This window comes from Anabas testudineus, chromosome 15 (assembly GCF_900324465.2).
Source record: "Anabas testudineus chromosome 15, fAnaTes1.2, whole genome shotgun sequence".
NCBI lineage: Eukaryota > Metazoa > Chordata > Actinopteri > Anabantiformes > Anabantidae > Anabas > Anabas testudineus.
The window spans coordinates 21,681,531-21,693,275 of record NC_046624.1 but is presented as its reverse complement, the minus strand read 5'-3'; the positions used below and the strand labels follow the sequence as shown (position 1 = coordinate 21,693,275).

Sequence of the window (11,745 nt, the reverse complement as noted above, 5' to 3'; positions counted from 1 at the left end):
ACTTGTATCTACGTTAGGCGACGTGTTCGACTTTACTTTTCACGTTTTTAACTTTTATTTTATTCAGCTTTTATCGTTCAGCTTCCTAACAACTTTAATAACACAATATTTACAATAAAAAGCCCTCATACCTAAAATGTAAAAGGAAAGGCTTAAAGTGGCTTGATTATTCAAAGTATTAGCACCAGTTAGCAAAATGCTAGTATATGACAGAGTGCAGTTCACTAGAATTTCAAACAAAAAGCATATGAAATGTTAAAATTCCTGTTACTTGATCATTTACAGTCTAATCTTGTTTTTCACTGGTTTATGTTTTATTTTTGTCAACTTTTCCTTATGCTCAACTTTTAATCTTTGTGAACTTTTTTTCAGTTTGACAACTTTTCCCACCTGTCAACTCTTCCTCTTTATTAACTTTTCTTAATGTTCTTTTACATAAGAACTTGTTATACAAGATAACTTATCGGTCAGCAGCTTCTAAGCGGTCGGTGTCTTTTTGGCAACAGTTCAGCTCCCCCACTAATTTCTTCAGAAATTACTTTCTTTACTTATGATTGTTTGACTCAGATTTTCTCTGGGCTGTTTAGACTTGACTCGTCTTGGTCTAGGGAAAGTCTCGACACAGACATGTGATTGAGTAGACCTGTAATGTTTCTGCAGAGAATCAAAGCTTGGAGACAACAGGATCATTTGCAGTGTTTCGGTTTTAAACCTGCTCAAACTCGACAGCAGCCTGTTGACAACAACCCACAGATTTAGCTTGAGCTGTGAAAGTGTCCAAACTGTCTGATGGCGTTTATTCACACCTGACGGAGCGGACGTGTGTCAGCTCTGATTTTCCTCTGATCAATGTTAATCTACCAGCAGAGGAGACCAACCAGTTCCTCCTCTTGTCGGGGTCGTACCCCGTGAAGGGCGGTGGGTCGAGGGGAGTGTCCCTGTTTTGTGTCTGCAGTTTCAAACACAAACACAGTCTGTAGAAGAAGCTGCAGAGGAACAGTGTGTGTTGACGGCAGCAGGAACGAGGTTTGAGACAGATGATACTGAAGGTAAGAACTCACCTGTTTGTTTAAAACGTCCTCTTCTTCACTTTAATTACTCGTCTTTATTGTGCCAACCTACAGGAATTATTTTATTCCTAATTTTTCCTTTAGCAGATGAAAATGTTACAGTGCCTTTACTCATGTGAGACTGTAGGTTGTATCTGTCTAATGTGAGTAAACATAAACATAAATCGACAGTTCGATTCCTGGCTCCTCCTGTCAAATGCTGAAGTGTCTTTCGGCAGGACTCTGATCCCCAACTTGCCCCCGCTGAGTCAGGTCAGCCTCATTGTGGCTCTGCCATTGGTGTGTGTGTGTGTGTGTGTGTGTGTGTGTGTGTGTGTGTGTGTGTGTGTGTAAATGAGAAGCAGCAGCGACTTCTCCACGTTCATCCAGTAAAAAAAAAACCTCATTGGACCAAACACGTCGCAGCTGTGACTCAATCTAAAATTTAACCTTTGACCCCTGCCGAACTCTGTCTGTGATAAAACACATAAAACATTAACGTGAGGGGACATTTAAGTTTCAGATGAAACGTTATGGTCGCCACTGAATCCACATCTCCCTTGTGTCCACGGCGACCAGCTTCCTCCTCCTCTGTTGCCATGGCAGCAACTGACCCCACTGTAGGGTGGAGTCGGTGCTCCTGTAAGTGGATTATTTTCTTCTTCTACTAGTGACAAAAGCTCTGCCGGAGGAAACAAACTAAAAAAGTTCACTAAGTCTGTCTTTATTATTTCTCTTAGACTCGACTAAAACACAGTGAATCGGCGCTGCAGCTGCATTTAAAGTCCGATGTGATGTTTACAACCCAAAGAAAACATCAACAGGAAATTTAGTGCTTTAAAAAAACAATTAAAAGTAAAATAGCAGCAGATTTTTCCGCTTGATTGACTAAAGGATGAATCAACTGAATATTTCTACACTTTATCAATTCAATTTGTCAGAGAAAGTGAAATTACGATTAGAACTCTCTTAGTTGGACAAATTTCTAACTACACCATCAATATGTCAAGTTCATGTCACAGTTGGCCGACTGGAGCAACAGTGAGTAGAAACAGCAATAAGAATGAACAAGTGTGCTGTTCGAAAGTGAACCCTGGTGCAGCAGCGGTCCCTGCACACGTTTCTACCGACTGCGTTTGTGCTGAAGGCAAAATCCACCGACAGACAGAAAATGTAAAGAGCCGCTCTCCCTCTCTGCCTTGGCTTCTTTCGTCTCCATCGCTCCTGTTATGTTTTATCAGAGCAGCATCTCAGGGACTCGTCTGAGTGGAGAATCAGCAGGTAGACGTCAGACTGTGGGCAGAATAATGAGCCTGTTATCTGGAGCTGCTGGAGTCGTTTTCTGAATCCTGCAGGATTTTTTTTTCAGTTTCACGGTTTCTCTGAGAAATAGTCAAAAAATCCCACTCCACTTTTCTGCACATGTACGTGTCTGATTTTCCTGCATTCATCCCACATCCTGATAAGCAGAACCACACCACTGTGGTTCTGTGTCTTTTAGAGACATGTCTTTATGGACACATCATTCTGGGGACATTTTGTCAAAGCGCTGTTTCAGGGCTCAGGTTAGAACCAGGTTTAGTTCGGGGTCAGAGCAACAGTGGGGGTTGGAGGGGAGGAGGTAGGGAATGCATTGTGTCAATGAGTGTCCTCACAGCTATAGAAAGACAAACGTACGTGTGTGAGTACATGTTGGAGCATTAAATTGGCCACCTGTTGCCATCCTTTCACAAACACACACACACACACTCGCCTCATTCTTCTCTTCCTCAGGAACAACACTCGCTGCAGGAAACGTGTGTGTGTGCTGTGGTATGTGAGTCAGGAAGATCCTCGGTCACACACACACACTCAGTAATCCAGGCATGTCGGTTCCTGTCTTCGCGGAGGTTGTGTTTGTCGCTGTAATCTCTGGAAAAATGATCCAGCTTGTTGTTTCCCGCCGTCGCCTGCCAGTCGAGTGTGTGGGCAGAGCAACCTGAGGGTCCGTCGCTACAGCAACAGGCTGAACAGACTGAAGCCGGCAGCAGGAAGAGGAGACGGACAGAGAGGAAAACACGAAGCACACGAAGAGGTCGGAAGGCAGAAAACAGCAGGAGAGCTGAGGAGAAAACCTGCAGCCAGACGACGAGGGAATAAGCAGCTCCAGCAGGGAGCAAAAGGTAGGAACAGGAAGCTGGAAACTGCACTGCAGGTCCAGGTGATGTGGCTTCAAGTTAAAGGAGCAGTCTGAAGGTTTATTCAATTATCGTCTTAATCTTCTGAGTGAGACCATAAGATCCAGCTCAGAACCTGGACAGGAGATGGTTAGCCTAGCTTAGCACAAAGACCCCCTGCAACAAAACCACAAACACGGATAAGCTTTAGTAGAAAAGTCTTGAGAAGCTGGTTCATGTTGTCACACCACAGCTTTTAGAGCGACCCAAATGTATTAGGTCTGATCAGATGCAGGATGGATGTGTTTGGTTTGGTCACACTGTGGCGTTAGTTTGTTCTCTGTGCATCTTAAGGTTCAGATAATAAAAGTATCATGACGGGACAGTTAGCAAAATTTACAGGGATCTAAAATTCTAAATTTCGGACCTAACATTTCTGTAATGTTGAAACGTGACGCGTTTGTTAGAGCAGCAACAGGCAGTACAAACAGAGCTGCTAGACCCACACTGTGGTTCAGTCCTGGGTATGAAGGGGTTAAACATCAGCAGAATCTGCAGGTGACGTGTCCCACAGGGAACCAGGCTCAGCAGGGACAAACTGCCCAATGGAGCGAAAATCAAACAACTCACCAGAGACAGAAGCAGAAGAGTTTTACTGTGCACGATTCAGCGATTCCTCCTGTTCAGCTCCAAATCCACATTTTCTTTGTGAGAGTCAGAGGAAGCTTTATTCTCCACAGACGTCAAACACAAACTAGAATAAAACAGATTTTTAGACAAACCTCAACAAGATTTCGGGGTCAGCTAACAGTTCAGTTTATTTTTTACTGGATAAATTTAATCTGAAATGAGGGGGAAGCTGGGACATGTAGTCTGTGGCCGCACGTCTCAGCTCCTCTTCACACTCCTCTCAGAGAGCACTCCCCCCTATTCGCCTGTCAGTTCCTGGAAGAAACAGATCAACCTGCAGATTCACTGAAACGTGAGCACGGAGCTCCGTCAGACTCACTGACGGGTGGAATATATATAAATACATATAATTATACTTTAATCTACTGAAAAAAGATCCTCAAAATACTGCAACATCCTGCAGAGTACTGATGAAACAACCAAAAACATATTCAGTCCAAAAACAGGTGACCGGTGAGAGGCTGGTCCAGAATCCAGGGCAGTTTTAAACAGGAGGAAATAAAGCAGGGAAAGCTCTGAACAAACATTCTGGAAACTGGACAGGAGACAGCGGCAGGTAGTCCTACCAGGGAGTCTCACGTGTAGAGAACGGTTTCGCGTTGACATGAATTCTCAGAGTGACGAGGCAGAAAGCCTCCGACCTTGAAGGTCAGAGGTCGCGATTCAGGCGTGTATGAAATGTCCCACATCAAAGACTGCCAGGTCACAGTCTGATCCGGTTTCACATTTGATCTCAGAATTTAAACCTGAACACACATCTTGACTGAGTTTCCACAGGGACAAAGACGTGGTCTGAGGCCTGGTTCAGAGTTTTACTGTGACTGTGTCTGGTGGTTTCGGTCTCAGTCTCGGTTTAAATGTCTTCCACTGTAGAACTTATAAGACTGGTCCGATGGTGAATGATGCAGGTTACAGTTCATACAAAGGTGTTTACGGCCCAGCAGCTCTGATGTATCTGTTTCACACCTGGTTCAGGCCTTTGATAGAGGCGATGACATCTAGGGACACTCAGCTGAAGACGACACTGTCTCCATATCTCCTTTCAGAAAGAGTTTATCTAACGCTTAGGAACTGCTTCCAGGTCCGTCACCATTTCTGTCTTGTGTTTCAGGTTGCCCGCGCTGCAGCCGACATGTCTGCAGGTAGAGATGCAGCCATACTGCTGCTGAGCTGCTGCGTCCACTTTGTCTTCGTCGTCCCGTCCTGCGCAGGACAAGGTAAGTTCACATGACAGTTAACTCTCTGCACAAACCCAACTTCATTCAACAAACTGCTGATTTAAAGATTAGCATGGTGGGGTTCACACAAAGCAACAAGAGAGGAGAACAAAAATGAATCTGAAAACAGTTCTGGGAATTATTCACATGCTTCTGAATTCACGTCTTATTTTCTTATATTTAATAGTAATATTTTACTTCACAACATTAGTAGTGTGTGACAACATGAACAATCCTCTCACGACTTTTCTACTAAAGCATATCTGTGTGTGTGGTTTAGTTGCAGGTGGTCTTTGTGCTAAGCTAGGCTAACCATGTCCTTTCCAGTCTCTGAGCTGGATCTTATGGTCTCACCAAGAAAGACGAAGAAGACGACTGAACAAACTTCAGTTTGTTTTCAACATGGACTCAGATAAACCCAGTGATTCAATTCAATTTTATTTGTAGAGCGCTTTTTACAATTGACATTGTCACAAAGCAGCTTTACACAACCAAAGAACAGTACATGAACAGTGAATGTGTATGAATCATAATAATCAGATTGTCCCTGATGAGCAAGCCGAGGGCCACGGTGGCAAGAAAAACTTCCTGAGAAGGCAACAGGAAGAAACCTTGAGAGGAACCAGACTCAACAGGGAACCCATCCTCATATGGGTGATTACATGCTGTGTTAGGCAGCAGGCAGTCCAGTATAACAGTTAATGTCTTTAAGTTAATGTGGAGTCCAGTTAGTTATTGCAGGCAGACTTGCTCCATTCCTGGACTATCAACTAACTATGACAGCCTAACTAAAAGGGTGGGCCAGAAGGAAACACAGACATGAGGGCTCCCTGGGATGTAGAGCAACCAAACCCTTCACTGTCAACAAACCTATGTGATCAATGAGAGTGGGGAAGACAGCATCTAAACATACCAGTTCACCATAATGCTCTACGTCCATGAGTCCTTCCCAAATCTATTTACTCAAATGCTTGACTAAATAGGTAGGTTTTCAGCCTAGACTTAAACACTGAGACTGTGTCTGAGTCCCAAACCCTATTTGGAAGGCTGTTCCATAACTTTGGGGCTTTGTAAGAAAAAGCTCTGCCCCCAGCTGTAGTTTTCATAATACGAGGTACTGACAGGCAGCCAGCATCCTTTGATAGAAGTAGGCGTGGTGGATCATAAGACACTAGCAGTTCACTTAGATACTGCGGCATAAGACCTTTTAATGCTTTAAATGTCAGAAGTAGTATTTTAAAATCAATGTGAAATTTCACAGGGAGCCAATGAAGTGTAGATAAGATAGGCGTGATGTGATCGTATCTTCTGGTTCTAGTGAGGACTCTCGCTGCTGCATTCTGAACTAACTGAAGCTTGTTTATGCACCTGGTTGAACAGCCAGACAGTAAGGCATTACAGTAGTCCAACCTAGAGGTGATGTAAGCATGGACTAATTTTTCTGCATCATTTAGTGACAAAATATTCCTCATCTTGGCAATATTTCTGAGGTGAAAGAAAGCTGTCCTGGTGATATTATCTACATGAGCTTCAAATGAAAGACTGGAATCTAGAATCACACCAAGGTCTTTTACTGTTGCACTAGATGTAACAGAAAGGTCATCTAGAGTTACGGTGTGATCTAACATCTTGCTTCTAGCTGCAGATGATCCTATAACTAGTACTTCTGTTGTATCAGGATTAAGCAAAAGGAAGTTAATTAGCATCCAGTCTCGTATATCCTTTACACATTGCTCAACTTTATTAAGCTGTTTGATCTCAGTATAACAATGAAAGTTAATATTCAATTAAATTTTATTTGTAGAGCGCTTTTTACAATTGACATTGTCACAAAGCAGCTTTACACAACCAAAGAACAGTACATTAACAGTGAATGTGTATGAATCATGAAATGAGATTGTCCCTGTCCCTAATACCATGCTTACGGATAATGTTGCCCAGAGGAAGCATGTAGAGGGAAAAAAGCAGTGGGCCTAAAACTAAACCCTGTGGAACACCAAACTCCACTGGAAAGCATGTGGAGTAATAGTCATTTAGATTTACATACTGATAACGATCAGTCAAATAGGACCTAAGCCAGGAGAGGGCTGTTCCCTTAATTCCTACAACATTTTCTACTCTGAAGTGATCAATTTTGCCCTTTAGGTGTCAGTGTTATTTCCTCTTTTTAATCATCATTTATTAACTGAGGCGTTCTGGTACATTCAGGGGTTAAAACAGAGAACAGGTAGATTCAGCAAACGACCTAAAGACAAACAGGTTTACCTGGCAAACGGAACGTGGCAGCTGGACCAAGACACTGTCCTACAAGTTATGTAGTAGAAAGTTCATCAGACGTTCTCCGTCTGTTCTCTCCATCAGTTCCTTCCGTCCTTCGTCAGTTCTCTCTGTCCTCCATTTCCCCTCTGCTCTCAGACGACGACCACACAGCAGCATCCATCCATCCATCATAACACGTATGGACAATTTAGAGTCCCCAGATAAAGAGGGGGTCCGAGAGTCACTTTATCAAAGAGGGCATTGAGGAAGAGGAAGAGGTGAGGTGTGTGGGAGTCCGAGTATGAGGTGGGGAGAGGGATGCAGCAAGTCTGAGGACATGTGGCAGCTGACAAACAGTATCTGGTGACTGCTGAGCTAGGATGAGTCCAGCAGTTCCAGGTGCTTCATGAAACCCACAGTTTCAGCTCATGTTGATAAAAAGGTAACGAGAGACGTTTGGTGACTCAGAGAAAAAAGTCTTTTCTTATTTAATATTTTATTAGAACAAAATTAAAATGTGTCTGTGTGACAACTGTCTCGTAGTTGAACCAGCTCTTCCGAACTGCTCTGTTCACTTCAGGAACTGTAAACAGGACTCAGTAAGTCATCGTGTGGATGCACATCAGCAGAGGCGTTCAGCAGCTCATTGTTCTACCTTAATCAGGGTCCTCCCAGCTGTCAGATTAACCCACTGCTTGCTGGTGTCCGTCTCTTCTCGCATAACACTTAGCACCTCCCAGCTGTTGTTGGAGTCATGTGAGACTCGGCCGGCGTTCCCGCTTCATCCCAGAGCTGCCAAGTGGACGACGAGCCTGTTGGCTCCCTTTGAAAACAATCCTCCCACATTCCTGCCGACACTCGATCCACTTCAGCTTCAGTTCACCTGCATCCGGAGCCACTTAGAGGTCAAAGGTCAGGGTCTGCAGGATAAACAGGGAGCAAATATTTGTGCTTGTAACTCAGATCAGACCAGACAAAGACACAGCCTGTTTAAGTCACAAAGGAATCTGGAGAATTGTTGCTAAGAAAGAGTCCATTTAGAGACTCATCCAAACGTGATCCTGTATCTCACAGAAACCTGGGCGGGAATGTTAAACCCATGTTCTGCTGGTGATTTACGTCGGATCCACATGTTGTGAAGTCTGTCCTACCGGCCGTTGTCACAGATTGTCCATCCCATTCTTAAGGGAGTCATGAAACAATGAGACAAACAGCTGCAGTTAGATACTAGAATTATGTCACGTTTCCCCGAAACCAACGAGGTTCAACCTGAACAACGTGAGGAGGACAAAAACTTCACTTTCCCCGGTGGAGACTGGTCCCACGTTTTGTATTAGTGCAATCTTTGCTAATATTGTCAATAGGCTAGAATACACATATGCACAGGGCTGTAATATATACTGTACATACTGTTAACATACACGTTTTAAATACTTTACTGTAAATTTACTACTGTGGAACGAGGGACTGCAAATAAGAATAGCATTGTACGGTGTAAGTGTACATATGACAATCAATCTCTAAATCTAAATCTGTTTTGTTTTACTTGAATCAGTTGCAGCAGCAGTTCGTTACCAGCTGTCCCCCCAGCGCCACGCGGCTCAGCGACCGTCAGGGGTCACGGGTCAAACTGTCTGCAGCTAATGTCTCACCAGAGACTTAAAACACTCCAAATGTCCCAACAGCTGAACCACACAGTGGACACAGTAAAAACACACACACAGCTCCTCCCCGAGGATCCAGACCCTGATGTGAATAGGCTCAGGCAGCATATAATCATATCATATAATCCTCCCACAATGCACTGCTCTCAAAGACTCTACTGCTTTTATTTTATCTGCTTCCTGTCTCTGATGTGCCCCGTTCTTCTTCCTCCTCCTGCAGAAAGCGACTGCAGCTGTAACATCACCAACAGCCGCTGTGATGAGTTCGGAGTCTGCAGGTGAGACAAACATCAGTCGCCTGATCAGTAACACGGGTTATCTCCGATCAGTCCCCCGATCCACACGTCCCCTTGTCCTTCCCTGTCTGCAGATGTGACCCTGGCTGGGACGGGGAGCAGTGTGAGCGCTGTGTGCCGACGCCCGGCTGTCTGCACGGGTCCTGTCAGCAGCCGTGGCAGTGCAGCTGTGAGCCGGGCTGGGGGGGCCGCTTCTGTGACAAAGGTCGGAAACCTTTCGTTTGTCATGATCAGATTTGAGCCTCAGGCCTTACAGTTTCCTTCTCTAAACTCTTTTTGGTTTTGGGTTTCAGACCTGTTAGTGTGCTCGGAGCAGCAGCCGTGTCACAACGGAGCTACCTGTGTGATGGAGGACAGCGGGGACTACACCTGTCTGTGTCCTGCAGGTTTTCACGGCAAAGACTGTCAGCTGAAGACCGGACCCTGTCACCAGAGGAGGTCTGGAGCCATGTTTTACTGATTAAACCCCTGACGCCCACCACAGTGTCTCACCTGTGTCTTCCTCTTACCTGTCCAGGACTCCCTGTAAGAATGGCGGTCTGTGTGAGGACGCTGATGGTTTTGCAGCCGAGCTGACGTGTCGCTGTCTCGCAGGCTTTACCGGGCCGCGCTGTGAGACCGACGTGGACGACTGTGTGATGAAGCCGTGTGCTAACGGCGCCACCTGCCTGGACGGCACCAACCGCTTCTCGTGTCTCTGCCCCACCGGCTTCACCGGACGCTTTTGCACCGTTAACGTGGACGACTGCGCCAGCAGGCCGTGCCTCAACGCCGGCCGCTGCCTCGACCGCGCCGGCGGCTTCCGTTGCATCTGTCGACCGGGCTTCACCGGAACCAGCTGTGAGACGCCGCTGGGGGACGTCGGAAAACCCCCGAGGACTACCGGTAACAGCAGTCACCATGGCGACCGTCCGTTGAAGGTGACGGTGAGCGAGCGCAGCACCGCCCGCCTGTCGGAGATGCAGCTCATCCTCCTGCTGGTGCTGGCGGGGCTGACGCTGGGGGCGGTGGTGCTGACCGCTGCCCTCGTACTGCAGGGTCACTGCAGGAACTGTGGAACGGCCCCCTGCTGGTCGTCATCTTCATCACAACGAGGACAGACGAGCGTCCAGCGAGCGCAGCAAGACGAGTGTCACTTCCTGAACGCTGCAGAACCAGAGAAGAAGAAACTCAACACGGTGGTCATGTAGCGGGAGAGCAAGAGAGGACAGGCTCTCTTACCCAGCAGGTTCGTCCACTGGTTCAACACCCCCCCCCCCCACTCCGTGCACAGAGCAGGGTCAGAGGTCAGGGGTCAGAGACACCGAGAACTGACTTTGTGCGCTGGTTTAGTCTGAGACATGGGTCAAGGTGGAGTAAAACCACGTTTCAGCCTCAGTGACGGGTTTTACAGTGTTTATTACATTTCAGGAATCGAATCTGTCGATGGAGTTTGCAGGAGTCATGAGGCTTCTGCATTTATGTCGAGTTTAGAAAGAATTCAATGTAAAATGTGGGAAACGTTGTGACGGTTCCGCCAGGTGCTTTTTATCAACTCGACGTCAACCTCAACCTGCAAAAGTGTGCTGAAATATTTCTCTGAGCAGCACGTGCTTTGAGCTTCTCTGATGATGCTGCAGTCAGGTCCAGATCTGAACTGGCCCACAAAACTCTGTTTCAAGGCAGGAGAAGATCCGATGAACTGAAACCAAGAGGCTTTGGGAGAGGATCAGTTCATGGCAGGAAAGACCAGTGTCAGTGCTGATCCAGGTTCCTGACTGAACCTGTTCTTTAACCTGGTAAATCCCACCGATTTGATCAGAGTCTGTATGTCAGGAGAGAGGTGGTCTGGATACAGAGGGGGGAATCCCCCGTCATCACTTCTTTGCTGAAACCAAAGGAATCTGCAGGTTTGAAGAGTTCCGGGTTGTGTTCATCTTTGACGGTCTGGATGAGTGTCGACTTCCTCTGGACTTCCACAACAATCAGGTCCTGACTGATGTTACAGAGTCCACCTCAGAGGGATGTGCTGCTGACTAACCTGATCAGGGGGAACCTGCTTCCCTCTGCTCGCCTCTGGATAACCACATGACCTGCAGTAGCCAATCAGATCCCTCCTGAGTGTGTTGACATGGTGACAGATCAGAAGGTTCACTGACACACAAGTGAAGCTGCTGTCTGCTGGACTGGAGAGTCCACACTGTACAGTACAAATTCTCAGGTCAGGAATTATGAACCTGTTCATCATTTAAAATGTTGATTTTATTATTAAAGAATAAAGAATAGACCTATGATTTTTCACGTCTCTGTTATTATAACTACAAGTAGTCAGTCATTATGTTTACCTGCCCTCAAGTAACCAGGTTACAGTCTGCTTTCTTGAGTAACCTTATTTCTTAAGCGTCATGTAAACAAGAACCTTGTTTCTGTAATCG

General features: G+C 45.9%; 1 protein-coding gene across 2 annotated transcripts; it reads left to right on the top strand.

Moving 5' to 3' along the window:
* Positions 1 to 877: 877 nt before the first annotated feature.
* On the top strand, positions 878 to 11,285 carry dlk2 (delta-like 2 homolog (Drosophila)). Of its 2 annotated transcripts, XM_026356684.1 has the most exons (7): positions 878 to 1,049; positions 2,823 to 3,211; positions 5,007 to 5,112; positions 9,256 to 9,313; positions 9,406 to 9,536; positions 9,625 to 9,769; positions 9,849 to 11,285. In XM_026356684.1, the coding sequence occupies exons 3-7, from the start codon at positions 5,028 to 5,030 to the stop codon at positions 10,519 to 10,521; spliced, it is 1,092 nt and encodes a 363-aa protein (XP_026212469.1). In that variant the 5' UTR covers positions 878 to 1,049; positions 2,823 to 3,211; positions 5,007 to 5,027; the 3' UTR covers positions 10,522 to 11,285. The 2 variants fall into 2 exon arrangements, with proteins under 2 accessions (XP_026212469.1, XP_026212468.1); XM_026356683.1 differs by lacking the exons at positions 878 to 1,049; positions 2,823 to 3,211; positions 5,007 to 5,112 and having other exon boundaries at positions 7,054 to 9,313.
* Positions 11,286 to 11,745: the final 460 nt, after the last annotated feature.